The sequence below is a fragment of the Saimiri boliviensis genome, chromosome 5 (genome assembly GCF_048565385.1).
Source record: "Saimiri boliviensis isolate mSaiBol1 chromosome 5, mSaiBol1.pri, whole genome shotgun sequence".
Taxonomy (NCBI): domain Eukaryota; kingdom Metazoa; phylum Chordata; class Mammalia; order Primates; family Cebidae; genus Saimiri; species Saimiri boliviensis.
In genome coordinates, this window is record NC_133453.1 from 10,111,839 (window position 1) to 10,134,077 (window position 22,239).

General features: G+C 45.5%; 1 protein-coding gene and 3 non-coding genes across 4 annotated transcripts; all 4 read left to right on the top strand.

The window, feature by feature from the left end:
- The first annotated feature begins 316 nt into the window (after nucleotides 1–316).
- Nucleotides 317–10,514, top strand: NCL (nucleolin). Its single transcript, XM_003930604.4, has 14 exons — nucleotides 317–470; nucleotides 1,554–1,670; nucleotides 2,835–3,312; nucleotides 3,990–4,196; nucleotides 4,302–4,388; nucleotides 4,576–4,717; nucleotides 5,715–5,839; nucleotides 6,774–6,897; nucleotides 7,386–7,543; nucleotides 8,100–8,223; nucleotides 8,466–8,599; nucleotides 9,089–9,215; nucleotides 9,595–9,818; nucleotides 9,968–10,514. The coding sequence occupies exons 1-14, from the start codon at nucleotides 453–455 to the stop codon at nucleotides 10,042–10,044; spliced, it is 2,142 nt and encodes a 713-aa protein (XP_003930653.1). The 5' UTR covers nucleotides 317–452; the 3' UTR covers nucleotides 10,045–10,514.
- LOC120364457 (small nucleolar RNA SNORD82) lies at nucleotides 4,426–4,495 on the top strand. Its single transcript, XR_005579710.1, has one exon. It is a non-coding gene; the product is annotated as a small nucleolar RNA SNORD82 (small nucleolar RNA).
- Nucleotides 8,709–8,788, top strand: LOC120364458 (small nucleolar RNA SNORD20). Its single transcript, XR_005579711.1, has one exon. It is a non-coding gene; the product is annotated as a small nucleolar RNA SNORD20 (small nucleolar RNA).
- Nucleotides 9,288–9,422, top strand: LOC120364453 (small nucleolar RNA SNORA75). Its single transcript, XR_005579706.1, has one exon. It is a non-coding gene; the product is annotated as a small nucleolar RNA SNORA75 (small nucleolar RNA).
- Nucleotides 10,515–22,239: the final 11,725 nt, after the last annotated feature.

A 22,239-nucleotide genomic window follows, 5' to 3' on the forward strand; every position in this document is an offset into this window, starting at 1 on the left:
CCCCCGCGCTCCCCTCACGCCCGGCGCCAAAAACGCCAGTCCCACGGCGCAGGCCGGGACCCGCGCGCCCACGGCCCAATCAGCGCGGGCCCTCCACAAAGCGAGCCCCGCCCCCACGCCGCGGCTGCCAGCACCTCCCCCTCCCGTGGCCGTCTCGGCCCGCCCATTCCCAGCCCCGCGCCGTTCTGGGTTAGAGGCTCGCGATTGGCTCACAGGGACGGCTGCGAGCTCTGGTTGGTCGGCGCAGAGTCACGAGGGCGCCGTCGTCGCCTTTCCACAGGCGATTACTGGGCAGGCTCCGTCTTTCGCCTCAGTCTCGAGCTCTCGCTGGCCTTTGGGTGTACGTGCTCCGGGATCTTCAGTACCGCGGCCGCCATCGCCGTCGCTTGGCTCCCTCTGGGCTCATCTGCGCCACTTGCTCGCTGCGCACTCCGCCGCCATAAGCTGCCGTCATGGTGAAGCTCGCGAAGGTAAGCGGCCTTGAGTGCGAGCACAGAGGTCTAGGCCTGCTTTCCGAGGGGCGAGCGCGGCGCCGCGGGGAGGAGGGCCTGCGCGCAGTCCCGGGCGCGTTCGAGGGCGCCATGCTACGGGAAGTCTCGCGCGATTAGTGGGGAGGTCTCGCGGTTTCTGGCTACTTGGTGGCGAGGTGAGGAGCTTCTGCAGGTGTTGGGGGCGCCGAACGCGGCGGGAAAGACAGAGTCACTGAGCGCGGGGAGGGGGCGCTAGGCCCCGGGGCGAGGAGATGAGACCAAACTCTTGCGACGCGTACGGGCTAGAACCCGACTCCTGACGCACGTGCCCGGGAGCGCGGCCTGCCACGTGGGCCGCGCCGCGTGGGTCCCGGAATCTCCAGAGGGACCGGTGCGTTGGGGTGGGAAATGGCGGTATCGGCCCGGGTCTGAGGAAGGGCTGCGCTCGGGATGTCTCCACCCGGGCCCGGCAAGCCGACACGTGGTGGGCCCCGGGAAGTGGCTCTGCCGCTGTGTTTCGGGCACGTGGTGGCCTACCAGGTACCCCCACGTGGCCGCGCCGCCTCTTTAAGGGGCGGGGTTGTCTCGCTGGGAAAGGAAAAACGTTCATGAGAAAACCAAGGTAGTAATTTTTTTTAAGTGCCTTAGTGATCTCCACCCATAATTTGGATTTAGATTTGGGTGAGGGTTGTAGAATAAGGTACCGGGATTTGAAGTATTAAAACACGGGTGTACTTAACTAAGAAAGCCTAAGGTTTAAAAAAAAAAAAAAAAAAAAAGTCAACTAAGCTAAAAAAGTCAACCTGGAGAAATGAAGAAATCATTTCTCCAGGTTGACTTTTTTTAGCTTACGTTTGATTTTCTGTTTGTAAAGCCTGACAGCAAAAATATGTGGGCGGTTGAGAGTAGTCCCTCTTGCATTGCCATTAGGACTAGTTTTTACGTTAGTTGTGCTGTTTGGCACTATGAGAAATGGATCTGAGGAAGGAGATGATGGCATTTTACACTGAACAGTAATGGCAAAATGTGAATGGCCTGAAATGTCGAAATGAAGATGTAATGATATACTTGTGTCCATTTTAGGCAGGTAAAAATCAAGGTGACCCCAAGAAAATGGCTCCTCCTCCAAAGGAGGTAGAAGAAGATAGTGAAGATGAGGAAATGTCAGAAGATGAAGAAGATGATAGCAGTGGAGAAGAGGTAATTTCATGCAACTCAATGCAGAATTAAGTTAAAACTAAAATGGAGAGTTAGGACATGAAATTGGATGTCTTTGATAAAAATAAGATTTTATTCATCTGGGTATCGCCTGTTGTAGTGATTGTTTCAGAAGCTCTTCATTCATGTCAGGATGTCATCTGGCCAAATATTTGAATGTAAGTTTGAGACAGATCTGAGGATCTCCTTTCCGTGTGCATCTCCAGGGCTTGGAGTGTGATTTGTTGTGCTGAATCGTTACATTTGTCCAGTTTCAACATACTATCCTCACCCCCACATTTAGACAGGAGGGAAAGATCTGTTCTCTAAGTGGCAGAGCTGGGCATTGTATTCAGATCTGAGGATAACCTTACCAGATTCCTTTCCTAGGCTCCATTTAAGATTAATTGGTCTCTATTCCATTACATACAAGGTTTGTAACTCTACTCACTGTGTTACAAGTTGTCTCTGGTGTAGACTGAGGGCTGCCACCACCTTTTGTGTTAACGTTTACCCTCTAGCACTCCTGTCTATTTATTTGCTCACTATAAAGACAAGTAAAGACTGAATTGTGCTCAGACTTCTCGTTAAGAATTGAATAAAAGTTTTACTCTTCCATACGCTGCCTGATAAAACTAGTAATCAAAAAGCAGATTTCAGTGGGACTTTATTAATGTAGCTAAATGATGGATTTTACCAAACATGCCCACTCTTTGATGTGATCGTTTTGTAAGGGATATTCAGCCTACTTGATCTTCATTTCATCTCAGATCCTAAGAATTGAGCTTCACCAAGCTTGGTACCAGCACCTACTGTAGGAGCCTCAAATGATTTAATAACGGTTAATGCTTGGAGCCTCCTGTGTGTAAGGTTGTGAATATAATTTACACATAGCAATTCCTGTTCCTTAAATTTGTAAGGATGATACTGTTAACATTTTCAGATGAGAAAGTTGGGGTTTGGGAAAGTATGAGGTATAAGAATTCAGAGGTATTTTAAGTGTTCAGAAGGGTTCCTTATTCCTGGATATTCACCTGATAATATGGAGTTTAACATGCTAACGTGTATCTAGGGTGTGTGGTCTTGAACCACAGGCATTGCCAGAATCTAACACTGATTGGGACCATGGTTGTCTTCTTACTGGTTTGGTTTTCATTTATTCTCAAGGTTGTCATACCTCAGAAGAAAGGCAAGAAGGCTGCTGCAACCCCAGCAAAGAAAGTGGTAGTTTCCCCAACAAAAAAGGTTGCAGTTGCCCCACCGGCTAAGAAAGCAGCTGTCACTCCAGGCAAAAAGGCAGCAGCAACACCTGCCAAGAAGACAGTTACACTGGCCAAAGCAGTCGCCACACCTGGCAAGAAGGGAGCCACACCAGGCAAAGCATTGGTAGCAACTCCTGGTAAAAAGGGTGCTGCCATTCCAGCCAAGGGGGCAAAGAATGGCAAGAATGCCAAGAAGGAAGACAGTGATGAAGAGGAGGAGGACGACAGTGAGGAAGATGAGGATGATGACGATGACGAAGATGAGGACGAGGATGAATTTGAACCAGCGGTGGTGAAAGCAGCAGCTGCTGCCCCTGCCTCAGAGGATGAGGACGATGAGGACGATGATGAGGAGGAGGAGGATGAAGATGATGATGAAGATGGTAAGGCATTCTCTCGGTAGTTACTAGGCTTCTGTTTGCAAGTTATCTTGAGATTCTGGGAGCAGTACTGCATATTTCTTCCACAACAACCTGGAGATGAGATTGGTATCCTTGTGGGAATTCTCTGGGCTGTTGTGTGCCAGACTTAATTACCCATTAATGATTTTGTGCGTTGAGAAAATTTCAACAGCACAGTCTGATTGTTTTTCATAATGTAGGATTTTGTTACAAAGTGATTTTTTTTTTTTTTTTTTTTTTTTTTGAGACTGAGTTTTTGCTCTTTTGCCCTGGTTGGAGTGCAACGGTGTGATCTTGCTCACTGCAACCTCTGTCTCCTGGGTTCAAGCGATTCTCCTGCCTCAGCCTCCCAAGTAGCTGGGATTGCAGGTGCCTGCCACCACACCTGACTAATTTTTGTATATTTAGTAGAGGTGGGGTTTGACCATATTGGCCAGGCTGGTCTCAAACCTTGACCTCAGGTGATGTACCCACCTTGGTCTCCCAAAGTGCTGGGATTATAGGTGTGAGCCACTGTGCCTGACCCTAAGTGATATACTCTTGCCATGACTATAACTAACCATGGTGACAGTACTGCACTTTCTTTTCGTTAGATTTTAGAACCAATGTTTGTTTCGGGTGACTGCTGGAATTTTTTGACTAGATGGCTTTTCTTTCAGACTCTGACGAAGAAGCTATGGAGACTACGCCAGCCAAAGGAAAGAAAGCTGCAAAAGCTGTTCCTGTTCCTGCGAAAGCCAAGAACGTAGCTGAGGATGAAGATGAAGAGGATGATGAGGAGGATGAGGATGAGGATGAGGATGATGAGGAGGAAGAGGAGGAGGATGAAGATGATGAGGAGGAGGAGGAAGAAGAGGAAGAAGAAGGTAATCAAATTAGATTCTGACATACATTGACATGAGGTGCTTAAAGGAGACAATTAAGTGTTTGTGGCTATTGATGGGTGATACATTGTTTGACATATTGTGCAGAGCCTATCAAAGAAGCATCTGGAAAACGAAAGAAGGAAATGACCAAACAGAAAGCAGCTCCTGAAGCCAAGAAACAGAAAGTGGAAGGTAACTTGCAGAATTAGGGGATGTGGGGGAGATGAACAGCACAAATGATGAATGACAAAGGGACTTAATACTGAAACCTGATGTTACATTGCAGTGTGCTGATGTGCTGTGTATAGAAATTTCGCATTGGAAGCTTAACTTTTTACCTCACTTTACAAATAGACTGAGTTCGGCTTTTTTTGAATAGGCACAGAACCAACCACGGCTTTCAATCTCTTTGTTGGAAACCTAAACTTTAACAAATCTGCTCCCGAATTAAAAACTGGTATCAGCGATGTTTTTGCTAAAAATGATCTTGCTGTTGTGGATGTCAGAATTGGTATGACTAGGTAAGTGCTTCACTGTACCTTACACATGGGTCTCTTAATGCTTTTCTCTCCCCTATTAGCACAGTTACTTTAGCCTGGTGCTTTTAAACATGAATAATGTAAACATCTTCAAGGATTAGCATTAGTGAACTAAGTTAGAATCAAATTATAGAGCCCCTAAAGTGCAATTTTCTTAATCCTAACAGTAGAGTATGGAATAATCTTTAGTAAGTTTTGGGAGATAAAAGTCTCGCTGTCACCTAGGCTGGAGTGCAGTGGTGCAATCTTGGCTCACCACAGCCCCCGTCTCCTGGGTTCAAGTGATTCTCCTGCCTCAGCCTCCCGAGTAGCTGGGGCTGCAGGCGTGTGCCACCATGCCCAGGTAATTTTTTGTATTTTTAGTAAAGACGGGGTTTCACTGTGTTAGCCAGGATGGTCTCGATCTCCTGACCTCATGATCTGCCGACCTCAGCCTCCCAGACTGCTGGGATTAAAAGCCTGAGCCACAGCACCCAGCCAGTAAGTTTTAATAATTTGGTGTTAGGAGCATTGCTTGAACCTGGGAGATGGAGCTTGCAGTGAGCCAGGATCATGCCCCTGTACTCCAGCCTGGACAACAGAGCAAGACTCCGTGTCAATTTAAAATAATAATTTGGTGTTTATTTTTTTGGACGTACCTAAAACTTTTAAACTTGACTAGTCATAGCAAATGCTTTTATCCAGACAGAATTCTCCTGTATTAGTGCTTATAGGTGTTCTTTTCAGTTGCTATGGTGAATTGTTACAAGCAATTTAGCTAGTAATGAAGACCTCAAAGGTGAATGTGCGTGTCATGTCTTCATACTAAGACCTTGTTCTGTAGCTACCATTTGCAGAGCCTTGACTTTATTTTGCTAATACCAGGGATGCTTTTTAATGTGATCTTTGTTTGCACCATCACATTTGTTTGGAATAAATATTGTGGATTTCGATTTGTGTTTTCACCTGTTGGAATTTTGCTCTTCTCTTCACCTTGAAGAAAATTTGGTTATGTGGATTTTGAATCTGCCGAAGACCTGGAAAAAGCCTTGGAACTTACTGGTTTGAAAGTCTTTGGCAATGAAATTAAACTAGAGAAACCAAAAGGCAAAGACAGTAAGAAAGGTATGTAATGATTTAGGAGCTGATGGAGCAAACTCAGGCCCTAGACTGCTAGGGAAAATGCTTTGTAACCCATTTATGTTCGTTTCCTTTTATTTAAAAAAATTTTTTTCCCATTGGTTTCTTCTGAGACGGAGTTTCACTCTTGTTACCCAGGCTGGAGTGCAATGGCGCGATCTCGGCTCACCGCAACCTCCGCCTCCTGGGTTCAGGCAATTCTCCTGCCTCAGCCTCCTGAGTAGCTGGGATTACAGGCACGCGCCACCATGCCCAGCTAATTTTTTGTATTTTTGTAGAGACGGGGTTTCACCACGTTGACCAGGATGGTCTCGATCTCTCGACCTCGTGATCCACCCGTCTCGGCCTCCCAAAGTGCTGGGATTCCAGGCTTGAGCCACCGCGCCCGGCCTGGTTTCTTCTTAATGTGGGAATTTAATGAGTTACAGTGTTTACAAGAGTACTCGGTGCTACTTGCTAGTGTTACAGTGTAAATTCCTGAGTTAGGCAAATGAGCACTTTCACTAAGAATAAGATTAGATGCACCTAAATTAAAGTAAAGGGATCTGTCTTCACTGAAACTAGATTAGGTCCCTAATTAGTGTTTGAATCCTTTGCTTTTTTTTCTCTATACAGTTGTAATGTTTTAAATTGGTATATTCATTTTTTTTGTTTCTAAAAATAATGCATGCACATCTACTCTAGGTTGAACTCTAGTTTGAACAGATAGTTTGACATCAGCTGTGACAATATGGAGGGACCACTTGTGTGTTGCCACCACGGTATCTCCATATTTAGCACAGAGCCTTGAATATCATGGGATCTCAAACCTTGCTTGTTGAATAGAGCTATGTCTGTCCCCCCCCCCCCTTCCTATTGTAGCTCCAAACATTCAGGTGTTTTTTAGGCCATACAGCTAATTTTTATTTTTTAAATCTAGAACGAGATGCGAGAACACTTTTGGCTAAAAATCTCCCTTACAAAGTCACTCAGGATGAATTAAAAGAAGTGTTTGAAGATGCTGCGGAGATCAGATTAGTCAGCAAGGATGGGAAAAGTAAAGGGTATGTTCTGTCTATTGAAGTGTTGGGGTTTTTACAACATTAATGCACTTTCCTGTATTAACAGAAGAAATGTTGGTTTGATTTTCTTAGGTGTGTAATCTTGGGCCATTTAACGTGTAAACCTGTGCCTCAATTACCCATCTGTACTATGGGGATAACGTACTCATAGGATGATCTTAAAAGACAAGTTAATACATATAAAGGAGCAAGAAATGTGCCTAGCTTATAATTAATTGTTGTAAGTAGTAGCAGTGCTTTCGGTGAGGTGAAGTGACTGAAGAAAATTGAGTTTTTGTAAAACTTTTTAGTGGGAAAGTGGAAGCTCAAGTTTTGATTGAAAATTAGAAGATAAGGGAAGTTTGACATTTTGGTTGGCATAAAACTAAAGGCATTTATTGTACTCAGGAAGCAAGTTCTGTGTTGCTGAGGTAAGAGCATTTGTGTTAATATGGTTTTTAAAATCACAAGTTCTTCTCCCTCCATTGCAGGATTGCTTATATTGAATTTAAGACAGAAGCTGATGCAGAGAAAACCTTTGAAGAAAAGCAGGGAACAGAGATCGATGGGCGATCTATTTCCCTGTATTATACTGGAGAGAAAGGTCAAAATCAAGACTATAGAGGTGGAAAGAATAGCACTTGGAGTGGTAAGAAATTAGGCTTGTTACAGGGTTCCAGAATTAGAAATCCGTTGTGTCTTTTTACTTCCTAAGTACTTTTTAATCAAAGTTACTTAAATGTAGGTGAAGATCACATCAGTATTTGTGTAATAACTCTTTCAAGCACTGAAATCCTTTTTTTTTTTTTTTTTTTTTTTTTTTTTGAGGCAGAGTTTCACTCTTGTTACCCAGGCTAGAGTGCAATGGCACCATCTCGGCTCACTGCAACCTCCGCCTCCTGGGTTCAGGCAATTCTTCTGCCTCAGCCTCCTGAGTAGCTGGGATTACAGGCACACACCACCATGCCCAGCTAATTTTTTGTATTTTTAGTAGAGACGGGGTTTCACCATGTTGACCAGGATGGTCTCAATCTCTTGACCTCGTGATCCACCCACCTCGGCCTCCCAAAGTGCTGGGATTACAGGCTTGAGCCACCGCGCCCGGCCCCAAGCACTGAAATTCTTAGGAATAAGATAGTACTGCTGTGAGCAAAGCTAGGAACCACTGTGTCAGAGTTTTAAGAATGTGGCATCTCTGTCTGCAGGTGAATCAAAAACTCTGGTTTTAAGCAACCTCTCCTATAGTGCAACAGAAGAAACTCTTCAGGAAGTATTTGAAAAAGCAACTTTTATTAAAGTACCCCAGAACCAAAATGGCAAATCTAAAGGGTAAGATAATTAATATCTTTATGTCATCAGTTACGGTCTGTGTGTGTCTTACAGGTCTAAAGGAAGGTAAGGTCATGTGTGATCCTGTCAGAAAAGCAAAATCATTTTAGCTACATAAATGAGTATAAAATAATAGCATCATTTAGGTGTGGACTTTGAGGGAAGGGGCTTGGCAGCATCATGTGACGGAGAAGGAACATGTGCCTGGTAGCTTACTCTAAGCATTGACTGTTCATCCTCAGGTATGCATTTATAGAGTTTGCTTCATTTGAAGATGCTAAAGAAGCTTTAAATTCCTGTAATAAAAGGGAAATTGAGGGCAGAGCCATCAGGCTGGAGTTGCAAGGACCCAGGGGATCACCTAATGCCAGAAGCCGTAAGTTAACCTGGACAGGATTCTGTGGTTGGGGGTGGCACTCTCAGTGCTTTCAGTGTTTATTTTTTGCACAAATTGTGTTTTCTGTTGCTACTGAGTGAAGAATAACTGGATATGATGACTGATTACCTGAGAAATAATTGATGAAATCTCGAGAAAATTCCTCTAGATAGTCAAGTTCTGATCCAGCTATCAACTCAGAGCAGCAAATTTGCCTGTGATTTCCTGCCCTTCCAGTGGGCAGCACTTGCTTGGGTTGCTTCTCCCACTCTCCATATTAGATCTGGGGCAGGAGATAGCTATGCAGTGGCAATTTAGAAATGGAAACTCAAAACAGCCTTATTTGAAATAAAACTAGTTAGCTTAGTTGCTTTAACTGCTTTTCCACTAAGACAGGCATTCTTGGCCAATAGTCATACTAGGCATTGTGCAAATTTCACTGTTATTACGTACAAACTGACTTCACAGTCACAATTTTTTCTTCCCCAGAGCCATCCAAAACGCTGTTTGTCAAAGGCCTCTCTGAGGATACCACTGAAGAGACATTAAAGGAGTCATTTGACGGCTCTGTTCGGGCAAGGATAGTCACTGACCGGGAAACTGGGTCCTCCAAAGGGTAAGGACGAGAAGCATGAGTGCTATTTCCACTTGAAGGGGTTTTTGTTGTGGAGACCCTCGAGTCTAATGTGTCTTCTCATTGAGCTCCTTTCTGTCTATCGATGGCAGTTTGTGGATTCGCACGAGAAGAAGAGAGAATTCACAGAACTCATTATTTTACCTTCTGTCTTTACAGAGGTATATTTGGCTGTTTTGTGAGACATTCTGGGGTTCAAGCTGTTGACACCAGTTAGTTTTCCAAGAGAGCTACTCTCACTGGTATCTCTTCCCAACTAAACAAGACTACTTTCCGTGGGACGACTCCCAGCGTGTGCAGTTCACCTGGGACATGTGCAGCAGGAGCTTTTTATAATGGGCAATTTGATTTGGTGTTCTAGGTTTGGCTTTGTAGACTTCAACAGTGAGGAGGATGCCAAAGCTGCCAAGGAGGCCATGGAAGATGGTGAAATTGATGGAAATAAAGTTACCTTGGACTGGGCCAAACCTAAGGGTGAAGGTGGCTTCGGGGGTCGTGGTGGAGGCAGAGGTGGCTTTGGAGGCAGAGGTGGTGGCAGAGGAGGCCGAGGAGGATTTGGTGGCAGAGGCCGGGGAGGCTTTGGAGGTAAGGCATACAGGAATGACTTCTTCATTATGTACTGGATGCCACCCAGTATGTGTGTTTCAGACCCTGTACCCTGTCAAGGTTCCTAATCACTGGGGAGGAGGAGCTTTGTATGCATTCTTTAACAGCGTCTTGCCTTCCCCCTGTAGGGCGAGGTGGCTTCCGAGGAGGCAGAGGAGGAGGAGGTGACCACAAGCCACAAGGAAAGAAGACGAAGTTTGAATAGCTTCTGTTCCTCTGCTTTCCCTTTTCCATTTGAAAGAAAGGACTCTGGGGTTTTTACTGTTACCTGATCAATGACAGAGCCTTCTGAGGACATTCCAAGACAGTATACAGTCCTGTGGTCTCCTTGGAAATCGTATAGATAACATTTCAAGGGCAATACCTTCTTGGTTTTGACTGGATATTCGTATAAACTTTTTAAAGAGTTGAGTGATAGAGCTAACCCTTATCTGTAAGTTTTGAATTTATATTGTTTCATCCCATGTACAAAACCATTTTTTCCTACAAATAGTTTGGGTTTTGTTGTTGTGGTTTTTTTGTTTTTGTTTTTGTTTTTGTTTTGTTTGTTTTTTTTTTTTTTGCGTTCTGGGGGTTGTAAAAAAAGAAAGCAAAATGTTTTATCATGGTTTTTGCTTCAGCAGCTTTAGGACAAATTAAAAGTCAACTCTGGTGCCAGACGTGTTACTTCCTAAAGAGTGTTTCCCCTGGAATGTCACTGGAGAGCATGGCATAGCCAGCTCTGCCACTTGCTTCATCCTTCCCAATGGAAATGCTCAGTGTGTACATTTCCAGTGTCCCAGCCCATAACCTGGTTGAAACGCTGGTGAGGGGACCCACTCCTACAGCCCTGGTGCTGGCTTGAAGGTTGCTGCAGCTTCTCCCACTTGTAGCAAGCCTGAGGATTATGTCCAGCAGACAACTGGAAAGTACAGGAACACATTAGGTTTCCTAGGACAAGCAGTTAAGAGCATCAGGGTCAGGCACAGTGCCTCATGCCTGCAGTCCCAGCACTTTGGGAGGCCAAGGTGGGCAGATGACTTGAGGATAGGAGTTCAAGACCAGCCTGGCCAACATAGTAAAACCCTCTCTCTACTGAAAATATAAAAATTAGCTGGGTGTGGTGGTGTGTGCTTGTAGTCCCAGTTACTCAGGAGGCTGAAGCAGGAGAGTCATGTCAAACCCGGGAAGCAGAGGTTGCAGTGAACTGAGCGTGCACTACTACACTCCAAGCTGGGTAATGGGGCGAGACTACAAAGCAGCAATTCTGGACTAGAACTCATGCTAGATGGATAGACTAATGGACGCTGGGAGAGTGGGGCTGAGGAGGAAACTGCCAATCCAGTAAAGTCCCAAAAAGCCATTCATTCTGCACTATGCATATTGCTTATTATTTTTGGTCATAAGTAATTGGCTCATGAGCAAGGTCTGAGTCAAAGGACTATCAACATTGTAATGAATTTAGTTGAAACCCAGTGCCTAAAATCAACATAGGTAGCCAATTCCAAAAGCCTATTCTGGTCAGGCCAGTGGAATCAAACTGGTAAGTTTAGAGGGCAACCTGAAGACAACTGCTTTGGGTTTACCCTGGTTCAGTGGGGTATGAAATCTTAAGATCCTTGTGCTTTTCTGCTTGTCAGCCCTGTTCAGTGTGCAGGGGATGAGAGTGGTGACAATCCAGGTATAAGACCCTCATGCTCCATGAAGGAAGGTGGTCAGCAAGGGTAGTAGCTATGAGAAAAAAGTGGGAGGATCTCGAATGAGGCAAATGTAAAGACCAAAAAAGCCATTGTGGCCAATGAATCGAAGGCTTTCAGTTAATTGAAGCCCATCAGGTGTCATGGATTAAGTCTGTTCGCTCTGAAATTGCAGCAAGGCAGATAGTATGAACGTAAGTATGAAGTTACCTCCATGGCCGTCCCAAGTTGCTTTCAAGAAAGGTCTGTGAGGGGTCAGGCACAGTGGCTCATACCTGCAATCCCAGTACTTGGGAGGCTGAGGCAGGTGGATCACCTGAGGCTGGGAGTTTGAGACCAGTTTGATCAACGTGGAGAAACCCGTCTCTACTAAAAATACGTAATTAGTTGGGCATGGTGGTACATACCTGTAATCCTAGCTACTTGGGAGGCTGAGGCAGGAAGCTCAGAACCCAGAAGGTGGAGGTTGCAGGAAGCCAAGATCTCGCCATTACACTCCAGTCTGGGAACTGTAAAAAAAATCTTGTGAGGCTTCATGCAGTGGGTCATACCTGTGATCACAACACCTTGGGAAGCCTGGGTGGGGAGATGGTTTGAGCCCAGGAGTTTGAGACAAGCCTAAGTAAGAGCGAGACTCCCATCTCTACAATAAAAATTAGGTGGCCATGATGGCATAAGCCTGTAGTCCTCAGGAAGCTGAGGTGGGAGGATTGCTTGAGCCCAAGAGTTCGAGGCCGCAGTGAGCTGTGATCACACCACCACTCCGACCTGAATAACAGAAACAGAAACCTTGTGACCTTGGCATCTAGGTGTTCTGGAATCTCAAATGATGCCTCCAGGACTCTCCTCGGTCCCCTGCAGCCTTCACTCAGGTGACGATATGTCATGGACAGTTTCTTTTTGCAATTTTTCGGAGGCCAATGGGTTAAAGTAAGTGATAATCTACAGGCTGTGTGGCTATCTAGGAACAGGGGCCGGGATTGCTGGTGGCTCTGGCGCAGCAGTCATTGCTTTTTCGGTACTTGCAGAGCCGATGGGAGTGCGATGTTGGTAGGTTCCCTTGCTGTGTGCAAGGGAGGGCTTGAGTCGAAGGAAGAGTTCATGGCTCCCAAGGTGGGGCTTGCATTTCTATCAAGTTGCTGTTGATAAAGAGGCACTGACTGTTACTATGCTCAGCAGCTAGGCTTTTTTCTCAGCCCTTCTGCTAACCTGCTGTGAGGCAAGGCAAGGGCAGGACACTAGGTTCCTATCCCATGATTCTTTTTCCTTTTTCCATTCCTTAAGGAAAGTTGAGATGGTCCAGTCCTATGAGTTCCCACGGCTTGTTCTAATCACATATGCCTATTTCCTATAGAATGAAGATGAGAGCTGGGCGCAGTGGCTCACACCTGTAATCCCAGCACTTTGGAAGTTGGGTGGATCACCTGAGGTCAGGAGTTTGAGACCAGCCTGGCCAACATGGTGAAACTCCATCCTCACTAAAAATACAAAAATTACCTAGGCATGGTGGTACATGCCTGTAATCCCAGCTATTCAGGAGGCTGAGGCAGGAGAATCGCTTGAACTCAGGAGGCGAAAGTTGCGGTGAGCCGAGATTGCACCATTGCACTCCAGCCTAGGCAACAGAATGAAACTCCAGCTAAAAAAAAAAAAAAAAAAAGATGAGGATGGAAGGTGGTTACCCTGCAGGGCCAGAAAGACACCACGGCTTGAGACTGGGGACTGAAGTCACAGTCACAATCCTCTCTGCTGACTGTCTCTAGTTTCTGATTTGATGGGGTTTGCAGCCATTTTAGGAAAGTGATTGTTCTCTTCAGCAAATGGTTGGCGCCACGTTTGTCATACTTCCAGCAGGTGGCAGCATAAGCCCGCAAGAAGCTGGAAACAGGCTGGAGGGAGGCCTGGTAATGATGTGGCCGCAGGCCTGTGCGTCTCTTAACTCCAAACTCACCCTCAGATTTGGGACTAGTGGGTAGGCCCAGGGAGTCCCCCACCTTGAGTAATGCTGCATAACCCCTATAAAAGGGGTTTTTCTTTTTTTTTGAGACAAGAGTCTTGCTCTGTCACCCAGGCTGGAGTGCAGTGGGGTAATCTCCACCCACTGCAACCTCCACATCCCAGGTTCAAATGATTCTCCTGCCTCAGCCTCCCAAGCAGGTGGGACTACAGGCACATGCCACTACGCCCAGCTAATTTTTTTGTATTTTTAATGAGACAGGGTTTCACCATGTTAGCCAAGATGGTCTTGATCTCCTGACCTGGTGATCTGCCCACCTTGGCCTCCCAAAGTGCTGGGATTACAGGTGTGAGCCACTGCACCTGGCTAAAAGGTTTCTAATTGGATCCTACAGCTGAGATGTTTTGGAAGCATGTCCTGTGCTTTTTCTCTGAGAGTTACCCTGTTATCTTTGTATGTCTCACTGTCTCCCCTCAGCCTAATACCAAAGCTTTTCTCATCCCAAAAGATTGTCCCCGACCCTGTTGCCTCACACAGTTGTTCCCTCTTCCCTTCATTGCCAAACTTTCAGGATGACCTCACTTCAGCCTCCTTGAAGTGTGGCTTCTGTCCCCTACCCCCATCGTGTTCATTAAGATGCCAAAGCCAGTGGTCAGTCTTCCCTCAGTTCACCTACTTCCCTGTAGCATCTGACAGACAATCCCTCCTTCCTGCCAAAACTCCTCCTCCACCTTTAAGAATGTAGGCAGTAGGGCCAGGCACAGTGGCTCATGCCTGTAATTCCAGCACTTTGGGAGGCCGAGGCAGGTGGATCACCTGAGGTCAGGAGTTCGAGACCAGCCTGGCCAACATGATAAAACCCCATCTCTACTGAAAATACAAAAATTAGCTGGACATGGTGGCATGTGCCTGTAATCCCAGCTACTCAGGAGGCTGAGGCAGGAGAATTGCTTGAACCCGGGAGGCAGAGGTTGCAGTGACCTGAGATTGTGCTACTGCACTCCAGCCTGGGAAACTGAGCAAGACTCCATCTAAAAAAAAAAAAAATTAGCTGGGTGTGGTGGCAGGCATCTATATAATCCCAGCTACTCAGGAGGCTGAGGCAGGAAAATCACTTGAACCCAGGAGGCGGAGGTTCCAGTGAGCCAAGATCGTGCCACTGTACTCCAGCCTGGACAACAGAGCAAGACTCTGTCTCAAAAAAAAAGGAAAAAAAAAAAAGAATTTAGGCAGTGGCCCAGCACTGTGGGAGGCCGAGGCAGGAAGACAGCATGAGCAACACAGCGGGACACCTGTCTCTACAAAAACAACACTAACAACAACAAAGAACTTAAACACACTAAGAGAGTGACTGAGGAGAGGAAGGAAAATAACAAATCCCCAAGGATTACAGCCATTCAAAAGCCCAATTCTATCCAATTCATAGATGGGAGCCCATGGCTGTCCCCACCCTCCTGGGAGTAAGAAGCCAGGAGGGTTACCCTATTTCTGATCCTTGTACAGGGAAACATGAAAAGAAATGCACGTTCCCTCAGACAGCAGGGACTTGGTTTTGTTCACTGTGCCCAGGCCGGAGTGCAATGGCGCAGTCTCGGCTCACTGCAACTTCCGCCTCCCAGGTTCAAGTGATGTTCCTGCCTCAGACTCCCAAGTAGCTGGGACTACAGGCATGTGCCCCACGCCTGGCTAACTTTTTATATTTTTAGTAGAGACAGGCTTCCACTGTGTTAGCTGAGATGGTCTGGATTTTGTTGCTGTTTTGTTTTTGAGAGAGAGCCTTGCTCTGTTACCCAGGCTGGAGTGCAGTGGCACCGTCTCGGCTCACTGCAACCTCTGCCTCCCAGGTTCAAGCGATTCTTCTACCTCAGCCTCCCAAGTAGCTGGGATTACAGGCATGTGCCACCATGCCAAGCTAATTTTTTATATTTTTAGTAGAATCGGGGTTTTACCATGCTGGCCAGGCTGGTCTTGAACTTCTGGCCTCCTAATTCACCTGCCTCGGCCTCCCAAAGTGCTGGAATTACAGGCATGAGCCACTGTACCCGGCCCAGGACATTTCATAATGAAAAAAGGTCAATTTACCAAAAATACATAGCAATCTTAAATGTGTATGCAAACAATAACAGTTTTATAATCTGTGAAGCAAAAAATAGAGAAATGGACAGATTTTCAATCACAGTTGGAGATTTTAACATTGTTCATTTTATAAGTGATAAATAGATAAATATCAGAAATGATATAGAAGAATTGAAAACTGTTGACCAGTTAGGCCTAACTACTGAAAAACACGCCTTCTTTTCACGTGCACATAAAACAGTCACCAAAACATTCTATCTAGGCCACGAAACAAATCTCAAGAAATTTCAAAGGATTGGAAAATATACCAAGAAATAAATTAGAAATGAATAAGATACCTAGAATACCCTGCAGTAAGCCATGATCACGCCACTGCACTGTAGCCTGGGCAACAAAGCAAAACTCCATCTCTTAAAAAAAAAAAAAAATTAACAGCCGGGTGCAGTGGCTCACACTTGCAATCCCAGCACTTTGGGAGGCTGAGGCGGGCGGATGGCCTGAGGTCAGGAGTTAGAGATCAGCCTGGCCAACATGGTGAAATCCGTCTCTACTAAAAATACAAAAATTAGCTGGGTGTGGTGGCAGGTGCCTGTAATCCCAGCTACTTGGGAGGTTGAGGCAGGAGAATTGGTTGAACCTGAGGAGGTTGCAGTGAGCTGAGATTGCACCATTGCGCTCCAGCCTGGGTGACAAAAGCGACACTTTGTCTCAAAAAAAAAAAAGAAAGAAATTAACAAACGGAATCAAGAAATACATAAAAATGATGATTCATCATGATCAAGTAGGGGTATAGTCTCAACTCAAGTTTGGTTAACATTTGAAAAATCCATGTATTACCTTGGTGCCAAAGTAATTGCAGTTTTTGCCACCACTTTCAATGGCAAAACAGCAATTACTTTTCCATTGACCTAATAATTCACCATTTTATAGAATTAAATAAGAAAAATAATACAATTGCCCAAATTAAAGTAGAAAAAGCGATTGTCAAACTTCAACAATTAACAATTGTCAAACTTTCAACAGTTGTGAAAAACAAAACTCAATGAAATTTTAACAGGCTGATGAACATTTGTGAAAAACCGAAGGCTAATATCACACTTGAGAGTAAAATGTTGAACATTCTCCTCCTAAAATCATGAGCAAGGCAAGGGTGTCTATTCTATTTCTATATAACACTCGAGCTGAAGTCCAGTACAATAAGGCAAGGGGAAAAAAAGCATAAAGATTGGGAAGAAAGAACTAGAACAGTCATTATTCACAGATATGATTCCATATTTAGAAAAATCATTGGGAATCTACAAAAAAACTATCATAGCCGGGCACGGTGGCTCAAGCCTGTAATCCCAGCACTTTGAGAGGCCGAGGCGGGTGGATCACAAGGTCGAGAGGTCGAGACCATCCTGGTCAACATTCTGAAACCCCGTCTCTACTAAAAATACAAAAAATTAGCTGGGCATGGTGGCACGTGCCTGTAATCCCAGCTACTCAGGAGGCTGAGGCAGGAGAATTGCCTGAAACCGGGAGGCGGAGGTTGCGGTGAGCCGAGATCGCGCCATTGCACTCCAGCCTGGGTAACAAGAGCGAAACTCCGTCTCAAAAAAAAAAAAAAAAAAAAACTATCATAAAAAGCAAAAGTACAAAGGTTTAAGGACATAAAATAAATATGTAAAAATTGGTTTCACTTATATACCGAACAGCAAATAACTGGAAAACAGAACATTTTAAATTAGCATTTATAATTGCATTAAGAAAAACAAAATACTTAGGAATAGATTTAATACAAGGTGAGCAGGGTATTGTCGAGAGAAATTGACTAAATAACTGGAGAGATACATCCTGTTTGTAAATGAAAAGACTCAATATTGTTAACCGGTCAATTATCTCCAAGCTTATTTATAGATTCAACCCAATCATCATAGTCTCAGAAAATTTTTGAATAGAAATTGACAAGATGGGCTGGGTGCAGTGGCTCACACCTCCAGTCCCAGCACTTTGGGGGCCCAAGGTGAGTGGATGACAAGGTTATGAGTTCGAGACCAGCCTGGCCAATATAGTGAAACCCCCTCTCTAGTAAAAATACAAAAATTAGCCAGGTGTTGTGCTGGGTGCCTATAATCCCAGCCACTTGGGAGGCTGAGGCAGGAGAATCATTTGAAACCAGGAGGCAGAGGTTGCAGTGAGCCGAGATTGTACCACTGCACTCCAGCCTGGGCAACAGAGCGAGACTTTGTCTCAAAAAAAAAAAAAAAAAAAAAAGGAAATAGACAAGTTGATTCTAAAACTTACATGGAAATGCAAAACACTAGAATAGCTAAAACAATCTCTTTTTTGAGACAGGACCTCACTCAGTTGCCCAGGCTAGAGTGCAGTAACATGATCTTGGCTCACTGCAGCCTCGACTTCTTTAGACTCAAGTGATCCTCCTGCCTCAGCCTCCCAAGTAGCTGGGCATGCAGGCACACACCACCACACCTGGATAATTTCTGTATTTTTTTTTGTACAGACAGGGTTTTGACGAGCTGCCCCAGCTGGTCTCAAACTCTTGGGCTCAAGTAGATCTGCCCACCTCGGTCTCCCAAAGTGCTGGGATTACAGGTGTCAGCCACTGTGCCCAGGTCAAAACAATCTTGAAAAGTAAAAGTAAGTTGGAGGACTTACAGTAAATGATTTTGAGGTTTAATATAAAGCTACAGTAATACAGTGTGGTATTGTTACAGGAAAAAATATACATCAGTGACACAGACTAGAAAGTCCAGAAATCATTCCTCATATATATAATTTATTTTTTATAAAGGTACCCAGGTATTCAATGGGAAGATACAGTCTTTTCATTAAATAATGTTTAGAAAACTGGATATTCATATGGGCTGAGTGTGGTTGCTCACATCTATAACGTTGGCACTTTGTGAGGCTTGAGCCCAAGGGTTTGAGACCAGCCTGGGCAACATAGGGAGACCCCATTTTCACAAAAAATAAAATAAGTGGGGTGTGGTGGTGTGCACCGAAAGTCCTAGCTACTGGGAAGCTGAGGCAGGAGGATTGCTTGAGCCTAGGAAGTCGAGGCTGCAGTGAGCTAGGATTATGCCACTGCACTCCAGCCTAGGTGACAGAGTGAGACCCCCTACCCCCCCAAATATATATATATTCATATATTTTTTATATATATTCTTGGCTGGGCGTGGTGGCTCACACTTTGGGAGGCTGAGGCAGTGGATCACTTGAGGTCAGGAGTTCAAGACCAGCCTGGCCAACATGATGAAACCCTGTCTGTACTAAAAATACAAAACTTAGCTAGGCATGGTGGCATCTGTAATCCCAGCTACTCGGGAGGCTGAGGCAGGAAAATCACTTGAACCCAGGAGGTGGAGGTTGCAGTCAGCTGAGATCACACCACTGCACTCCAGCCTAGGTGACAGAGTGAGATTTCGTTTCAAAAAAATCAAAAAAGAAAGAAAGAAAGAAAAGGAAGGAAGGAGAGAAAGAGAGAAAAAATAAGGGCATTCAACATCGTTGGTCACCAGAGAAATACAAATTAAAGCCACAATGAGATACCACTAGTCACCCACCAAATAGCTCAAATCAACAGCACTGACAATGCCACATGTTGACAAGGATGTAAACAATGAGAACTCTCCTCTATTCCTGGTAGAATATGCAGCTGCACTGTTAGTGGTGGTAGTTACCTGTATGAGTCGGTGGCAACCTCAATTCTTGCCTCCTCAGAAGAAAGAATTCGACTGAAGGCCGTAAGGCATAAGGAGAGAGAGCAAGGTAAGTTTTAGAGCAGGAGTGAAAGTTACTAAAAAGCTTTAGAGGCGGGGCTCAGTGACTCGGCCTGTAATCTCAGCACTTTGGGAGGCCGAGACGGGCAGATCACCTGAGGTCAGGAGTTCTAGACCAGCCTGGCCAACATGGTGAAACCCCATCTCTACTAAAAGTACAAAAATTAGCTGGGCATGGTGGTGGGCACCTGTAATCTCAGCTACTCAGGAGGCTGAGGCAGGAAAATCGCTTGAACCCAGGAGGTGGAGGTTGCGGTGAACCGAGACCGTGCCATTACACTCCAGCCTGGGTGACAGAGCGAGACTCCACCTAAAAACAAAACAAAACAAAAAAAATAGCCAGGCATGGTGGCCCATGCCTGTAGTCCCAGCTACTCAGGAGGCTGAGGCAGGAGAATTGCTTGAACCAGGAAGACGAAGGTTGCAGTGAGCCGAAATCGTGCCACTGCACTTCAGCCTGGGCGGCAGAGGGAGACTCTGTCTCAAAAAAAAAAAAAAAAAAAAAAAAAAAAAAAAAAAAAGCTTTAGAGCAGTAGGAAAGGAAGGAAGTACACAAAGTACACATGGAAGAGAGCCGAGCGGGCGACCTGAGAGACCAAGTGCACAGCCTGACCTCCTGCCGTGGGGTTCTGACGCTGGCATGCTTCCTGGATCTTGCGTTATTTCTCCCCACTCCTCAGATCTCATTGGAAAGCTGCTGATCACCAATTTCAGGTGTTTTCTATTAGGAGCCTGCCTTTCCCCGGACTGGCTGTGATCAACTACTACTTTAGAGAGATTTAACAACCACCTGACCACCGCCGTATGGCCGCCCGACACCCGCAGCGTGTGTGGGGGGACCTTCTCCTGCTCGTACCTGACTAGCTACCTGCTGCAGTGGCACAGCCATTTTGGAAAAGTGTTTGACCATTTGTTATAAAGTTAAACACACACCAACTCTGACCGTTTCTAATAGTATAAAGTTAAATGTATACCTACTCTTATGACTCAATTCCACTCCTAAATATTTTCTCGAGAGCAATGAAAACATCCGTCCACAAAAACACTTGTATAACAATCTTTGTGGCAGCTTTAGTCATAATATCCCCAAACTGGAACGAATTCAGATGTCCATCAAGAGGAGAGTGGATACTTAGCACATAGTTTTTTTTGAGATGGAGTCCCATTCTATCCTCCAGGCTGGAACGCAGTGGTACCATCTCGGCTCACAGCAACCGCCGCCTCCCAGGTTCAAGTGATTCTCTTGCCTCAGCCTCCTGATTAGCTGGGACTACAGGCACGTGCCACCACACCTGGCTAATTTCTTGTATTTTTTTTAGTAAAGATGAGGTTTCACTGTGTTAGCCAGGATGGTTTCGATCTATCGACCTTGTGATCGGCCTGCCTCGGCCTCCCAAAGCGCTGAGATTACAAGTGTGAGCCACTTGCCCGGCCTTGTTTTATTTATTTATTTATTTATTGAGACAGGTCTCCCTCTGTTGCGAAGGCTGGAGTGCAGTGGTGAGATATCAGCTCACTGCAGCATCTACCTTCTGTGCTCAATCAATCCTCCCACTTCAGCCTCCCACACAGCTGGGACCACAAGTGCATGCCACCACACCAAGCTAATTTTTAAATTTTTTTTAGAGATGGAGTCTCCCTATGTTGCCCAGGCTGGCTTCAAACTCCTGGGGCTGAAGGGATCGTCCTGCCTTGGCCTCCCAAAGTACTGGAATTACAGTCATGAGCCCCTGCACTCAGCCTACCTAACGGTTTTTAAAACTTACTTATTCACAACAACGTGGATGACTCAAAAATCTTTTGTAGAGTGACAGAAGCTAGAACTAACGAGCAACACTAATCATTGGTCATACTGATCAGAAAAGTGTTTGTCAGAGTAAACAGACAACCTACAGAATGGGAGAAAATATTTGCCAACCACTCATCCAACAAAGGTCTAATATCTGGAATCTATAAGAAACTTAAGAATTTAACAAGCAAAAAACAAACAACTCAAATAAAAAGGGGGCTAATACATGAATAGACACTTCTCAAAATAAGACAAGAGTGGCCGGGCACGGTGGCCCACGCCTGTAATCCCAGCACTTTCGGAAGACAAGGCAGGTGGCTCACCGGAGGTCCAGAGTTCGAGACCAGCCTGACCAACATGGCAAAAACTGGTCTGTACTAAAAATACAAAAATTAGCTGGGCACGGTGGTGCATGCCTGTAATCCCAGCTACTTGGGAGGCTGAGGCAGGAGAACTGCTTCAATCCTGGAGGCGGAGATTTCAGTGAGCCGAGATTGTGCCATTGCGCTCCAGCCTGGGCAACAAGAGCGAAACGCTGTCTGAAAATAAATAAGAGTGGCCCACAAACATGAAGAAATGCTCAACATCACTAATTATCAGAGGAATGCAAATCAAAACCACAATCATGGACTGGGCGCGGTGGCTCACGCCTGTAATCCCAGAACCTTGGGAGGCCAAGGTGGGTAGATCACGAGGCCAGGAGATCCAGACCATCCTGGCCAACATGGTGAAACCCCGTCTCTACTAAACAGACAAAAATTAGCTGGGTGTGGTGGTGCCTGCTTGTAATCCCAGCTACTCGGGAGGCTGAGGCACGAGAATCGCTTGAACTCAGGAGGCGGAGGTTGCAGTGAGCTAAGGTCGTGGCACTGTGTTCCAACCTGGGTGAAGAGTGAGACGCCGTCACAAAATAAATAATAAAAAGGCAAACAAAACCGCTGATTTTTTGGATCTGGGATGATACTTTGGCTGTCTTTCTGTGCCCTCGACCCACTGCACCCTCCCAAAATGAAATTAACCTACTCAAGTTCATCACAAAGGTGGGCTGATCGTCCCAGTGGCAGAATCGACCATCCTGTCCGCTCCACCACACCAAGAGCCCTTCTGCTTCAGGTCCCAG